The 16,034-nt window shown below is 45.0% G+C and overlaps 1 protein-coding gene across 13 annotated transcripts in view; it reads left to right on the top strand.

Moving 5' to 3' along the window:
• Positions 1-16,034, top strand: part of ablim1a (actin binding LIM protein 1a) — a 53,889-nt gene that overhangs the window by 22,661 nt on the left and 15,194 nt on the right. For all 13 annotated transcript variants that reach the window (XM_061040609.1, XM_061040602.1, XM_061040603.1 and 10 more), the window contains exons 2-7: positions 4,070-4,207; positions 9,659-9,842; positions 10,657-10,766; positions 11,856-11,982; positions 12,069-12,162; positions 15,102-15,189. In XM_061040609.1, coding sequence (XP_060896592.1) covers positions 4,070-4,207; positions 9,659-9,842; positions 10,657-10,766; positions 11,856-11,982; positions 12,069-12,162; positions 15,102-15,189 — 741 coding nt within the window. The remainder of the gene's footprint in view (positions 1-4,069; positions 4,208-9,658; positions 9,843-10,656; positions 10,767-11,855; positions 11,983-12,068; positions 12,163-15,101; positions 15,190-16,034) is intronic.

The raw sequence follows: 16,034 nt of genomic DNA, 5'->3' as shown, positions 1-16,034 counted from the left end.
TGGTCTCGTGACCCCAGCTGGACGAGGGAGCACACACATCTGGTGAACGTTTGGGGTTGGACACTACAGATCCACTCAGGAAGCCCAGGTGTTCATGCATTCCATCATTTTCTCTCATCTCTCATTTGGAGACTGATTTTGGAGCACACGTCACGATTACGTCACAGAAAAACCAGCAAAAGAAACAGAGAGAAGCAGACCAGATCTTTTGGTGTAAGGGAAAACATTTCTTGTTGTGCAGTTCAATGTCAGAATAGGGACGAAAAAACACGACGGTTTCTATAGAATACCGTCATCAAGGAAGCAGAATGCGGACGTACATCTGCGTTTCATGTCCCTGTGATTGGCTGGGTAGTAGGGTTTGAGTTCAGAGTCAGTTGCCATGGCGATCTAGTCAGGTTTAAAGAGAAGCAGCTTCATTAAACTTCTGACTTTAAACTCAACAGACCAGGATCCCCCCTCTGATCTGGCTTCAGGTAAAAACACTTTTGGTGTGTTTAAAAATGAAGAAATGTTCCAAAGCAGATCAGAAAAGTTGTAAGTCAGACCTTGATTAATGTGTGCAGGTCTTTAAATGATGTGTTTGGTTGCATGTTTTTGCAGAGTGCAGTCACCCTGCAGATGGCCCCTGTGTGTTTCTGTGGAGGTGTGATTTCACACACAGAGCGGCTGAGATGAGTTCAGAGTCACAGAAGTCTGGATCCTGATGAGTCACTGTCCTGCTGAGTGTCATCACAGACACAATATCCAACCTGCAACCCTAATCACAGTCCTTACACCCTTTGTTGTCCTCTCTTCTTCTTCTACTGTGTCACATCTCCTCTTAGTTCCTTTATTTTGATCAGGCTGATGCCTAAAACTGGTTTAGAACTTTTCAGGCGGCCCTCGGAGAGTCTGTAGAAATGTCTCATTAAGAAAGTAAAGTTGTGAAGTCTGAGCTCTCTTGCTGATTTGATTCTGCAGGGATCAGGCTGTCTCAGTGTCGTACAGTCAGTGCGGCTGTAGGAGGTGGATGTAAGGCCGGCCTCAGTCATCAATAATCCAGAGTAATGTCTCTCTTTGGTCCACCATCGATCGCCCATGATGCTATTTCTGTGTCTTTGCTGGAGTCTTATTTTAGCCGAGCAGACTAATGATTCCGAGAAGAGCAGAAAGAGCAAAGACCCTTTCATGTGAGCGTGTGTGTGTGTCTGTGTGTGTGTCTTTGTTTGAAAAAGAGAGAACTGAGAGGATGAAAGAAAGACGCTGCCTCGGTTGTTGGAGCTCATGAATGTAAAATAATCTGCTGGTTTGAAAACAGCTGATGGACTGTGTGCAGTGCTGCACTGCAGTAATATTTACATTTACAGTGTGTGAGTGTGTCTGTGTCTGTGTGTCTGTGTGTGTGATTGTTGGAAACACACACTTTTACTGAGCAGGGGCTGATATCCAGAGAATCCAGAGAAAACATCTGATACTGCTCGTAGAGATGAACATGTCCTCTCTGTCTTTAGATTTCTAAGATGGCTGAAAATCATGTCATTATTTTTCTCCTATTGAGAATTGTTCATACTGAACATGAATCCTACGGTGACCCTGAAAGTAAAACACAACATTTCAAAATACACAACAACATAACCGAAAGGTGGTACTGCAGTCCTGTACTGCAGGTGGTACTGCCATGTGGTGGACACTGAAGCTTCAGTGTTTATCCAGCTCTGCATGGGTCTGTAAACCTTTCTGTGTTCTAACCTCTCTCCATTTTTCAAAAGCATCTCCAATATTGATCCTAGTTTGAGCACGTTTCTGCTCGTGGAGCTTATTAGAAACATGCAGAGGCTTTTTAGGTCGGGTACAATCACTTCTATCTGAACCACTTCTCTTGCCCGCTTCCATCACTGCAACACCTGTTGACCTGATAACTGCTCTCATATCTGTCAAACCGAGGGGCGTCCAAAACCACTGTGTGGGGGGTGCCTTAAAACCGCCTACCTTCTCTAGTCCAAACAAATCCAGAGCATGCACCAGAAAGTTAGAAGGATGACAAACTGGCTGCTGCATTGTTGTTTAAACAGTTTTGTTCTTAAAGTTTCAAACAGATGTTCTTGTTTCCCGGAGAGTTTCTTGAGATGATTTGATCTCAACATCCACCTGGGGAATAAACACGTCAGACATTTTTGGTGTCTGCATCGTGGATCTTAAAGACCTTTGACCTTTTCTCCAGCACCAACATGAACCCTCAGTTACACTTTCTAAATCTCAACATATTACAGTGTCTATGTTAGCATGTTAGCATGCTGACGTTAGCTCAAAGCACAGCTGTCCCTGCGTACTGAGAGACTATGACCTCATCTTTTTTTTTAAAGCTGCTCTGCTTCAGATTCTCCTCTCTGTTTTCTCATATCTGCTCAGAGGCGCGACTGTTAGAACTGTTCATGCTTTTACAGGCAGACATCTGACAGCTGATCCGTTCTCATTCTGTCTCTGCAGCTTCCTCAGAGTGAGATATCCAATCAGAACGAGCGTTAGGTCGGCTCAGTCTTATTGTCTCCTCTGCTCTGCTTTCTGCTGAACACCTGAAATCTAAAGTAAAAAACAGACTCAGTAGCTCTAAACGGACTGATGTTTGAAGACGTGATATTTACGACATGGAGGCGTAATGGGGGGACAAAGTGACCCCCCCCCCCCCCTCTGTACCGCCAGCGTTACAGAGGAGAGACGGGATCAGCTGAGCCAGTGGGGGAGAACAGCGCTGTGTGTGTGTGCATGTCTGATTGTGTGTGTATGTGGAGCTCTCCCGCTGTGCCGTGCTTTTTCAACTCCTAAACACAATGTGACCTGAAAGACTGGAACGCCAATATAACGCCGTCACTGAAACAAAAATAATGTACAAAGACGTGATGACGGCTGAGCTTAGTGACTACACTTTAGCTAATAAAGCAGCCTGAAAATGGCTTTTTGTCAGCACAGATGATCTGCAGCTTTTAGTCACTTACATGTTTTTTTATAATAAGACCTTTTTATTAACCCTTTGATAACGATCCTCCTGACAGCAGAGGAATTATATTTAACATTATTCTGACTAAATGAATCTAAAAATAGAGCATCTTGAAAAGCTGGAGACTTCAGTCTGTGTGCAGCTGAAAGCTAAGTCTGTCTTTAACACCATTCATCATTACATTTGATGTCCCGTGGTTGCATCATTATTTTTCAGTGAAAAACATGATGTAAATGTGCGGGGGGGGGGGGGAGCGGACTGTTTTCTTGAAAAGTTTTATGACACATAATGCAAAATGTGCAGAGTTCAAATAATCTCTCAAATCTTTACACAAGGATTTTTTGTTTGTTTGTGAGGATTAGAGACCCTGAAAAAAACATTTTTCTAGTTCTGACTTTTTTCTCAGACAGAATTCGGAGACAAAGTGTTGCCTCGCCGACTTCTTTCCAACTCATTACTGGAACGTGGTCAACTCAGGTGTGACGTCATTCCCAGCTCGGACATCCCACTTTAGCGGTAAAGGGAACGCACTGTAAGCCGCCTCTCTGGACACGCCTCCCTTTTAGGAAAATAAACAAAGCCGTGGAAGCAAAAGGCCTCTGATAGTTTAGTTTTTGTCGATGAAAGTAAAATAACTCAGTAATGACCGTGATCCTATCGATACCCTCTCAGCGTTGTGTTTACGTGTCCCTGCTGTCCTCAGCGTTTTAAACCCTCCATCCTCTGATCAGACGCACTATTTTTAGGCTGCGCTCTCTGAGGAGATGATCTGGGCTGAGAATCAGAAGTAGAGCTGTCCTGCTCAATGTTGTTCTTTTTTTACTCTGACAGCGTCTCAGCAGAGGCTCTTTATCTCGGCTGTGTGTGTGTGTGTGTGTGTGTGTGTGTGTGTGTGTGTGTGTGTGTGTGTGTGTGTGTGTGTGTGTTTGTGTGAGTGATGCTGCCGCAGGTCCCGGTGCAGCGCGTGTCCTCACATGAACGCACCTTAAAAAGCTTCGTTAGAAAAAGCTGCAGTGACGACTACGATCAGTGACCACGATGACTCATCCGCCTTACGGTTCAGTCCTAATGTCGGCGTCTCTTCTCTTGCAGTGGCTCATGCGCAGGACACACACCACCACTCCTCAGAGAAGCCCCTGATCCAGTGCTACAAGTGTGGGGAGCCATGTAAGGGCGAGGTGCTGCGCGTGCAGAACAAGCACTTTCACCTCAAGTGCTTCACCTGTAAAGGTAAGCTTACTCTCACCTGACCGAGATTCCACTTGTAGAGTCACTTAAGAGGCTGCAAACACAAAACCAGAGTGAGGAACCCACCTTGAAATGTTGAGTTTTTAATATTTGTTCCTTTAATAGAATTGAAACTTTATTATCATTAAAGTGCTACAGGACATTTTACCTGATGAGCTTCTGCGGCCAGCCTCTAGTGGACACTCGATGAACTACAACCGAGTGTATTCTGTAGGAGTAGGAGCTGATGAATATTGTTCAGCAGTTGATGATACCGGCTTGTAGCTTTCTTCTTTCTGATGAATTTTGGAAACAGCAGTGATACTGTAAATGTTTTAATTGCAGGAAATACGATGCTACCCAGCGGACCAATCCCAGGACTGTGGCATTATTTTGATGCATAGTTTCATTTATTAAGGAGGTGCAGGTCAGGCTTATGTGCACCGGCTTCTGCGAAGGCACAGGGAAATGCAAACCTACAACGTATTTGACAGCGTGGATTTGATGAAGTGTAAATCAGTAAGGACTGAGACCCAACAGAAAGTCAAACAATTTGAATATATTTTCAAATTTTGTGTTTTTCTGGTCATTTATAGAGTTTATATTTTAATAGACAGCTCTAAAGAGATTGACTCTACCCTGCTGTATGTTGGTAAACCTTTTAGAAAAGACCCCGATGATGAAAATGTGTAAAAGGTTTGTGATTTTGAGGTACAGTTTGGCGGGGGTGGGTCAGCAGTTTTCATAAACATGAGCTGCCTGTAACAATTCTACAATTCACTTAGCAGACATTTTTATTCAAAGCGACGTACATCAGAGAGTAAGTACAACACAAGCAAGGATCTAGAAAAAAGGGAACAATGTCAGTAAGAGCAAACAATCAGCTTTGAGTCTGATTGGACACACAGGTGCTGACAGGCATTGCACAGAGGCAAAGTACAGCAGTTCTTGAGAGCTCTAATCAGTGTAGAAACCATCTTATAAGTTGCCATTATCAGCAAAACCATCGTCATCATTACCATCATCATCATCAATAATATTGAGACTTGTAACCCCACAAACAAGTCAGAGTCACATTCTGAACAGAGCTCGATGCTAATATACTAAATGTAAGAGGCTGTAATCTGTGTGTCACCTCATTTCATTTACATGAAATGTGCACAGCACGATCGCCACTGTGCAGTTTCCTGAAGACGTGAGACTTCAGAGCGTGTTGACTTTTCATCGTCCTGTAACGACATCACGTCTTGTGTGGTGCAGCAGCATCACTACTCCTTAATATCTGAATGAGTTTCTTGTTATTAGATATCAGGTGTACGGTAGGTGTCACAGTGTTTACTACTTGTGATTTGGCTCGGTCCTTCTCCATGTGAGACCAAGATTGTTCTTAAAAAAGACCCGTCTTCAAAATCAGTTGTTTACGATTTAGAAATGAGTCCTCCGACAGCTTGGACAAGTGTTTCGTCTGAATAAGTGGAGAGAAACGTGGGCGTTGAGTGTGAAAACTGGCTGCTGAGGTGTGAGGTTTTAACATTCAGAGCTAATTTTGATGCTGTCATAATAATAGGACGTTTGCTTCCTTTCATGCAGAACATGAAGCCAGAGCCGACTGCAGCTGTGTGTTTATTAAATATCTTCCTCTCCTGTGATGTAGTGCGATAAAGTGCAGGAATATTAGAGTCCAATATCTGACGGCAAAAGATAAATGTGCAGCCAAACAACACATTAATCCACACGTGTCTGACGATCATCCCAGTGAGTAAGATATGAGGTCCCGATAAGGTCGTCAAAATGTTCAATCCTTCTACACTTTTTGATACGTGTTATTTTAATGATTTATCATGTCCTAAAGAACTGAGGGTTAGTGAATCAATCAAAACATTTTGGTATCAAATCGTTACAAACATATTTGGACAGTTCAGACAGTGCAGGAGTTTGCCTGCAATTCTTGGTCTTAAAGGTCGCATATTCTCCTCCTATAATTATTTAAACTCCACCAGTGTAAAGAAGTCTCAGAGCTCCTCAAAACATGTGTGTTAAGTTTCTTGTTCTAAATCCACTCTGATCCTGTATTTGATCATGTCTATGAACCCCTCTATTTCAGCCCTGCTCAGAACAGGCTGTTTCTGTGTCTGTACCTTTAAATATGTAAATGAGCTGTGTCTGACCACGCCCCCTCTCAGGAAGGGCTTGGGTGTCTCGGGTGTCTCTCTCCATGTCCTATTGTTTACGGTGAGAAGGCAGACTCAGGGCAGAACAAACACCTAGCTGTGGGAGTGTCACCCACCTGGGGGAGGGGTTACTGCCCTTTGTGATGTCATGACGGGAAAATCACCAAACGGCCTGTTTGAGCACACATTTTCTGAAAAGTGAGGCAGGCAAAAGACGGAGAGGATGGACTTTTCTCATCATTGGGGGGTTTGTAGACAGACTAGAGACACATATTAGAGTTAGAGGAACATGGGGAAGTGGATTTTACAGAATATGTGACCTTTAAAATCAATCAAGAAATCAACAAATATTTGGTGCCTTGGACTTCTTTTGTTGTTGCAGTGGTTTCAGTATCGTTTGATTTGAACTCGAATAGCACCAACGTTTTAGATTCTTGTATCAGATGTAACGGTTCAGGTCAGTGCCTCTTGGTTAACAGTGTTTTAGAGACAGTAAGTTAGCCAAAGTGCACAACCACACGTGTGTGGGGTTTCCACAATTATAAACTAAACATCAACCTTATAAAGCCCGGACGTACGGCTACTATTTTATCAGACATGAGGGACCCACACAAACCCTCACATCCCTGATAAACTTAGAGCCATAAGGAAAGTAGGAGCTTACAGGCAGAAGCGCCCTAAAACTATCTTCAAGGCTAAAAACAAGGTCGAGTGACATCACTCCCCAAGTAACTTAGCAACACAGTATGTCTTAAAGGTACAGTCCACAACAAGATAGAAATATGATGTCATGACTGCTCTTCACCTTTCAGGCCTGCACGTTAATTAAAGAACCATCCAGACTGTTATGAAAAGTTGCAGCACTTACAATCCCTCTGCTCTTACTTCATCACTGATGCATTTCCTGCTAAATCGCGATGCAGCCGCCCAATCAGTCCCCTTGTGTTTTTGGACCAGCTGAAGGCCTCGTGGTTAATCTGTGACTGGAGTGCTGTTATAAGGTTGGCTTAGTTCACCAAAGGCCCAGAATAACACACACAAACACTGAGATTAACACCTAATTCTGTCCTTTACAAGTGGATATAAATGCCTTCTGTGTGTGCAAACGAGATAGCCGTCGCCAAAGCAGACACGCAGACAGATTAAACGGCCCGAAGAGTTCCAGGACTCTCTAATTTTAGATGTGCTGTTGTCAGTCTCCAACCTGGAGGAGGACTAGAATTAATCATCTGTTGTTTTCATGGCAGGTTCACGGCGCTTATCAACACTGAAAGGTTAAAGTGTCACTTGGCAGGTGAATCCAAAACAACAGCTCTGGGGTGTGAAATAAAAAAAGTCAAATATGCATTCACTCTGATTTCATACTCGTGTGTTTGCTCAATAACTTTCCAGAAATGCGGTTTCTTTAAATGCACGCGTCTTTAAAAAAAAAAAGTGATGGCTGTCATTGGACCTCACAGGCTACTCTTCTCTCGCTCCGTTAGCTTACAAGCTAATCTCATCACCCCTGAGCCTTAATGCAATTAAACCTGATTCCGTCCCGCTCTCTCTCCCATTCATCCTCAGGATTTAGCCCGGCTCATTGCGTAAGAATGATTAGGTGCAGCCTCCTCACACATTATATTGGATGTCATATTGTCTGTCTGAGCTGTGGCTTTTCCTAAAGGCCGTTATAGTCCCAGGCGCCGACGTGGCTCATGTGATCTTTACTGCTTAAAGGGATAGTTCCTCTTGTATCCACAGTGGACGGCCTGTCATGTAATTATTTCTCTATTTGTTGTCTCTTTCGAAGCCTGCAGACCCAAATGGCTGATCAGTTTGCTGCAGGTGGAGGAACATTTAGCCTCTTTTTTGGCCTCTCCTTAAACGGGCCGAGCTGACCGACATCTCCTGTGGCTAATACTTTCTCTACTATTGACACCTAACTCTGCAGTGTATGACACATTGTCAAAGCCCTTGTGTTTCATACAGGACAAGCCTCAAAGTGAAGAGCCACAGATCCTTAACCACCCTGCAATATGTCAAAGTGAAATATCTCTTTGCTATATTTCTTTAAAGGATCAATCAGTGAGATGTGTAGAGAGTGAAATGATAAAGGTACCTTACTATATGATCAGACATTAAGGAAACATGCTATGTTGAAGTGCTGGCTTCTCTGACAACAATGCAGCAGCCAGTATGTCCTCCTTCTAACTTTAGATTCTGCTCCTGAATGCTCTGGATTTGTTTGGACCAGAGAAGGTAGGCGGTTTTAAGGCACACCCCACACGGCCGTTTTGGACGCCCCTCGGTTTGCCAGATATGAGAGCAGTTATCAGGTCAACAGGTGTTGCAGTGATGGAAGCGGGCAAGAGAAGTGGTTCAGATAGAAGTGATTGTACTCGACCTAAAAAGCCTCTGCATGTTTCTAATAAGCTCCACGAGCAGAAACGTGCTCAAACTAGGATCAATATTGGAGATGCTTTTGAAAAATGGAGAGAGGTTAGAACACAGAAAGGTTTACAGACCGATGCAGAGCTGGATAAACACTGAAGCTTCAGAGTCCACCACATGGCAACCTGTGTGAGCATCGACTCTAGAGAGGAGGGGGCGGGGGGGGAGACAGCTCTCTACAATGTTTAGAATTTGGACTGCAGTACCCATTTTAAACACTAGGGGTCAGAGCTACATACTGCTCCTTTAAATATAATCATGAGTTGATGTGATCAGAAGATAAGCTCACACCAACATTAAAATATCCCAATCTCTCCTTTGTTCTGTTACAACGATTCTTTCTGTTCCGGTCTTTTATGTGTGTGTTGTTGACGAGGTCATACATGAATGGAAGGAAGCCTAATGGAGACTGACAGAGTCGGGTTCGGTATTTGGAGCCAGTTATCTTCAGAAATAGATCAAGGCCACTTCCTGAGCTGCACAATTAAAACACTGATCGGTCTACCTTCAAGCTGACAAAAAAAGACCTTGCAGAAGTGATGCAGATTAATCGACATGATCCCAAACAAAGAGGGTTCAGGGTTTGCTTTTTATACCGTGAATGCTGCTGATGAAAGGCTCTCACTATGTCTTTCAAATTGTAAAGCACAGAGATGTGAAGTTGTATTTCTCGCTGATTCATCCACAGCAGCCGTCCACGCAGGAGGAGCTGGGTTGCTTAAAGGGTGGATGCTTTATGTGTTAAACAGGCAGAGCGCTGAATGACCTGACTCACCAGTGTGTGTGTGTGTGTGTGTGTGTGTGTGTGTGTGTGTGTGTGTGTGTGTGTGTGTGTGTGTGTCCCTTACAGTGTGCGGCTGTGACCTCGCTCAGGGGGGCTTCTTCATGAAGAATGGAGATTATCTGTGCACGCTGGACTACCAACGCATGCACGGCACCCGCTGCAATGGCTGCGGGGACTTTGTGGAGGGCGAGGTGGTCACTGCGTTAGGCAAGACGTACCACCCCGCCTGCTTCGTCTGCACCATCTGCAAGTAAGACACACACACACACACACACACACACACACACACACACACACACACACACACGCGCGCTCATTATACGATACACTCATACATGTTGATGAAACACAGCTCGACCCAAAGAGACTTAACTCTAGTGATTTAAAGAGATACATGCCGGACTAAAACCAAGAAAACAGTAAAGGAGGCCTGAAAAGTGAACTGGGTCAATAATAATGAAATGTAAAGAGGACACAGACCGAGCTCCGTCCTCCTGATTGAATCTGTGCCAAAAACAAATTTCTGGTTTCCATCAAATCTGTAAAATCTGACCAAGAACTCCGACACTGCAGAGTCAACTCCTGAAACTTTGTTCTTCTCTCTTCAAACTTAGTGTTGACGCTCAATCTGTGGAACATGTAACATGTGTAACATCCTGCAAGAAGTGATAAATAAGTGCTTTATTGATGCTTTGGAAGAAACTTTATGTTTGCAACACTCGACTCAAAGACAAGTTTAACCCACAAGAACAATAAAAATACATCATAAAGTTATGTACTGTACCTCACCCTATCACATTACATCATATCCTATCTTATACGTCATGTCTTAGTGTTTCATATCATATCATTCTGCTGATAGACAAAGTCACAGCTGCAGTAATTCCTGGAGACAGCGTACAGTACGCTGCCGTCTGTCACGTTTGAATCATCAGACTGAACGTCGTCCTCAGGCTCACAGTGTTGACACACATCCACATCATCAGGCCCAGCTCATAAACACTTACCCAGCAGCCACTGCTCCTGTCCTGTTGACTGATTGTTGTTGTCGCTTTTGCTTCCAGACGACCGTTCCCTGCTGGGGACAGGGTGACCTTTAACGGGAAGGACTGTCTGTGTCAGTACTGTGTGGAGCCCATGTCTCCGGGACCAAAGGACATCCTGGGCTCCAGCAGTGAGTATCATCTATAACACACACCCTCACATGTTAAAGGCACAGGAAGACCATCCCTTTCTCATGATGTTTGGGGGCGCCGGGGGGGGGGGGGGGGGAGAGAAAGGCTAGGGTGATTCTCAGGGATCATGACCTTTGTTACTTTAATCTGAGCCGGGACAACTGCTCCCCCCCTTACAGTAGTTGATGCTAGCTGGCTGTAGCAGTATCATTCTTCTCTTCCAGCTCCTCCTGGCAAACAACTTGATGTGTAAAATATGAAAACGGTATCAGAACAGTGAAGCAGAATAGACTTTATGAGGAGTTTTCCTGCAGCTTTGTTCTGCTTGAAATCACTGAGTGAACCAGAGGTATCATTCAGGGAGTTCCTCCGCCTCGATCTTCTCTAAACGCAGCAGAGGTCGACCGGCCGTCTTCCGTTATGAATAACGCCGAGAAGACTTGCTCTGAATAATGCATGGCCATACATTTCTTTCCTCTGGAGCTGGGAGTGTGCAGCCCGCAAACCTCTCCTTCACCAACTCCTCTCATCCTCCCTCCTTCTCTCCCCTCTCCTCCTCTTCCTGCGCCCCCCCCCCCCCCACATGGTCTCTCTGTTGGCATTTGAAGAGCTTTTAGACAAGGTCACCCATAAATAAGGCATGCTGATTCTCCTCACGTCATCCTGGCTGCCTCGTTATGCCTTACGTAGTTATCGTCCCCCGTGGTTGCGGAGGGCTCTGTGTTACTTTCACCCTCCATTCATTAAAGAAGAGATGACAAGATGATTGTTCTTTTGGAAATCGACCTCTCACACTTTAAGAGCCTCGGGACGCCACTTTGATGTGGAAGAAGCTTTTAGAGCTGCGGTAAGAGAGACGTGGATGATGGAAAGAGGCAGCTGTCAGAGCATAGTTACCCTCTATCACCCCCTAGTGTCTGGGACCGGAACTGACAGGATGTCTCACTCTGCAGGATATAATGTAGACCTTCATGACGCTGTGATCCAGTTCAGGCTGCGTTTTTACATGCTAACCCTAAAAGCAGCTTTATCTCACTCTGCAGGTGTTCTCTTTGTGTTTTTAACGCATGCCTCTTTGCTCTGTGCAGATTGTGCAGGATGTGGTCGAGACATTAAGAACGGGCAGGCTCTGTTAGCGTTGGACCGACAGTGGCACCTCGGCTGCTTTAAGTGTAAGGCCTGCAGCAAAGTGCTGACCGGGGAGTACATCAGCAAGTAAGCAGCTCATAGTTACCATAACGACCGCAATACGACGCTTCACTGTGAAAGCTCTGGTGTTCAACCATCTCCTCCCCGCTCAGGGACGGCGCCCCCTACTGTGAGAAGGACTACCAGATCCACTTTGGAGTTCAGTGTGAGGCGTGTCACCAGTTCATCACAGGGAAGGTGCTGGAGGTGAGACACACACACACACACAAACACGCCCAAACACACACAGACACACATACACACACACACACACACACATAGACACACATACACACACACGCGCAAACACACACACAGACACACACACACAGACACACACACACACACACACACACACACACACAAACACGTGCAAACACACACACACACACACACACACACACACACACACACACACACATACACACACACACACAAACTCACACACACACACACACACACACACACACACACACCACAAACAGACACACACTACACACACACACACACACACATACACACACACACACAAACTCACACACACACACACACACACACATACACACATACACACACACACCACAAACACACACAAACTCATACACACTACACACACACACACACCACAAACACACACACACACACACACACACACACACACACACACACACACACACACACACACACACATACACACCACAAACACACACAAACTCACACACACACACACACACACACACACACACACACACACACACACACACACACACAACTAAATATACTAACAACTTTTTTTGATCCCATGGCAACAGAAATCGAATGTTTGTTAGTTTCTTGTTTTTATTTATTTGCACGCCGTCTGAAGCGGGGAACACACTTGAAGTGCGTTGGAGGGAATCGTGAAATGTAGTTCGATAATCTCTCGTGTAATCTCCGCATCCTGGAGCCAAACAGACTCCTGACATGACTGCAGATAATGAAAAGATTAATTCTCAGCTGATTTTTAAGGTCCGCCCATCTCAGGAAATAAACACCAACATGACATCAAAGAGCTCATTTGATTGGATGTTGAGAAGTGGTCATTATTTATTGAAAGTGTGTGTAATTTGATCTGAGCTGAGTTCCTGTCAAACATTACCCCTGCCCTCTCGTGTCCTCGCTCTCACGCTCGCCTGTCTGTTCGGCAGACGCTGATCCAATCAGACGCAGAGTTATGTGTCATTTAGTGGTATGAAAATGTCACAGCGAGACCCCAGGCTTACAGTAATCCAGCACTAAGGCAGATCTTTGTGACAATGGGGAATGGCTTCAGCGTCTCACCCTGAGCCGCTGCCAACAGATCAGACCGTCTGATCAGCCACCCAAGAATGCCGACTGGAAAAATAACGGACCAATCCACCGTGACGTCACCATCCGGTTTGTCGACTGTGTGTGTGAAGATTGGCAGTTTTGTGTTTTGGTTTTCTAGAGCCATAAGTGACCATATTTGGATGAGAGGGCGGAGCTGTAGAGAAGAAAATAACCTGCAAACGCTAAGTTATCCTTAAAGCTTTTTAACCATCATGTTACCCCCCCGCAATGAGCTTCAGCTTGTGTTAGAAGGAGAGCTGGTGGAACGAATCCAGTCATTGCTCACACTTTGAGACCGGCTAATTGTTGCTAACATGTAAATAAAATAAAGCTCTAATGTCTGGAGATCAGACTCATTGGACGGTCTGTTAGTCCAATAAAGCTCACAGAGAGAGACAGATTATTAGTCTGATATTTACATGAACAAATCTCCAAAAGACTCCAACAGCACAAACACGACCCAGAGTTCAAAGGTCAGGGACTGAATTATCTGAGGGGACACCTAGCAGACACAGAGGCGCTGTCACCAGGCAAGGCGGGCAACTGCTTAGGGCCCCCAAAGGAGCAGCGGCACAAAAGGTGCAAAGCTTGCATTGACAGTAGGAAACCTCCCTGAGGTCGCCCCATCTGACAGCATCTTGTTGCTCTACCAAGCATCCCACCTGTCACTCAAAGCCCCCTAATTCTACATCCCTTTAAGCCTTAATATAATGTAAACATAAAAACTAGGGCTTTCAAAGTGCTGTCAATGGACACATGCCCTAAAGATGGACAATATTTTTCGGCTTTGTGCTTTTATTTTGAAAGGACATAGTCAGAGTAGAAGAGAGAAGTAAGTGCGGAAAAGAGCCACGGGTCAGATTTGAACCTGGGCCGTCTGCTTGGTGGCACGACCTAACCGCTAGGGCCCTGAAGTTGGACATTTATCATAGGGCTTTGTAGGGATTGACTCACTTTTGGAGGCAGCCTCTTGTGGACACTGGAGGAACTGCAGCTAGGCTGAGCGAGTAGTGTGAGTTGCTTGTTAAAGCAGGTGTAATGATTGCAGCTATTCAAAGCAGAGAGAAAGAGGGAGAGTATTTAATTGCATGCTTCATTATCCCTGAGAGTCGGCGATGCTGTGACGTCTCTGCTGTAGTCATCATGTGGACTTTTGCTCCAGTAAAATGCAAATATTGTTCAGTGTCTCCATATCTGAGAGTGGCCACTTGGCAGCTGAAATGTTACTGAGGACTGTTGTACAGCAGGCGAAACTTCATTTGGGTATTTATCAGCTGCGGTCAAAGTCACATCGGCTTTATAACGGAGCACTCTGCATACAAAGTGCCTCATCAGCGTGGAGGGAAATGCAGGTGCTCCAGCTGTCAGAAGGTTTTATTGGATTGCAGTGTGTGTTATCACAAAGAGGATCACTCTCTCTGAGGGCAGAGTGACTGAGGCACACAGGCGGCTTTCAGAGTTTTCTATTTAATACAACAGTCGTACTTTTCTTTCCAACACGTTTTAAGAGCTTATTGACTGAAACCTGCAGACAGGTTTCTGAACATTTTCCCCCTCAGCAGGCCGGCTCCACAGTTTGATCAGGAGTAGTTTGTGTGGTTAGCGGCACACAGAGTCTGATGAAACGACCTTTTGTTCACAAGTCAGAGGAAATAAAAGTGTCTGAGAGCAGGTAGAGCACCGGCGCTTATTTCCTGGAAGTAGCGGCTCCGCTTCACTCGCCCTTCCTGCAGGCGTCATTGATCTTCATTTTTCCTGTGATGTCAGCTCTGTTTTGTGCGCCCTGTGTTTTTCAGGCTGGAGATAAGCACTACCACCCCAGCTGTGCACGATGCAGCAGGTGCAATCAGATGTTCACGGAAGGAGAGGAGATGTATCTGCAAGGTGAGTCAGCACACCTGGGTCTTTTTTCTCACTGTCATGAAAACTTTACTGTTTTTTTTAAGGGGGTAAAAAACAGGAAATGTTGTATTTTTGTAGCATATATTTCTGCGTACATGTTGTGCTGTCAACACTGTAGACTCAGCGTTTCATTTCTTACTTCTCTGTAAATATTTCACAGACTTTATCAAACGTTTGATAATTTCACTTTAGAGGAAGTCAAACGACTCTCTAAGATGCTGGGTCACCACAAGCTGAGGAAAAGCTTTATTTTGAAAATATTAAAATAGTAATAACTTTATGTATACAGCACCTTTTAAAAACAGATGTTTACAAAGACAGCAACCGAATAAACATCAACAGTCAGACCAAACAGAGAGAAGGAATGAAAAGAGATCCAACAGGTGGGTCTCGAGGGGAAGTTAAAGCTTTACATAAACATCATGATGACAGCTTTATGTGCTCACTATTCTTTCATGGCGTCCTCAGGACCTCTTTACGCTCTCCGTCCCAAACACTTTTTTGTTGCTGCACCTTTCTTCCCTGTGTGCGACTCTGCTGATGTCTCATACGGTTGATGCAGCCTACCCTCCAGGTTCATAACAAACTGTAACGCTCTGACTCATTGTGAGGTGGACTCTCGGGTAGGATGGCGTGCTCTGGCGACCCGTAGGCTCACACACTGGTTCACCTTTAAGGCCGTCTGCTCCCTCACACACCTCTGTGTTTTTATCATGCAGAAAAGTAGTAGTCAGGATTCTTTGCGTCCTCAGGACCTCTTCACGCTCAATGTCCCAAACACTGGGACAGAAAGGTCCCCAAAGGTCTTTCAGGTGTTCTGCAGCCTC

Source organism: Labrus mixtus, chromosome 6 (assembly GCF_963584025.1).
Source record: "Labrus mixtus chromosome 6, fLabMix1.1, whole genome shotgun sequence".
Lineage (NCBI taxonomy): Eukaryota > Metazoa > Chordata > Actinopteri > Labriformes > Labridae > Labrus > Labrus mixtus.
The sequence above is the reverse complement of the archived record's forward strand: the minus strand, read 5'-3'. Positions and strand labels throughout refer to the sequence as shown.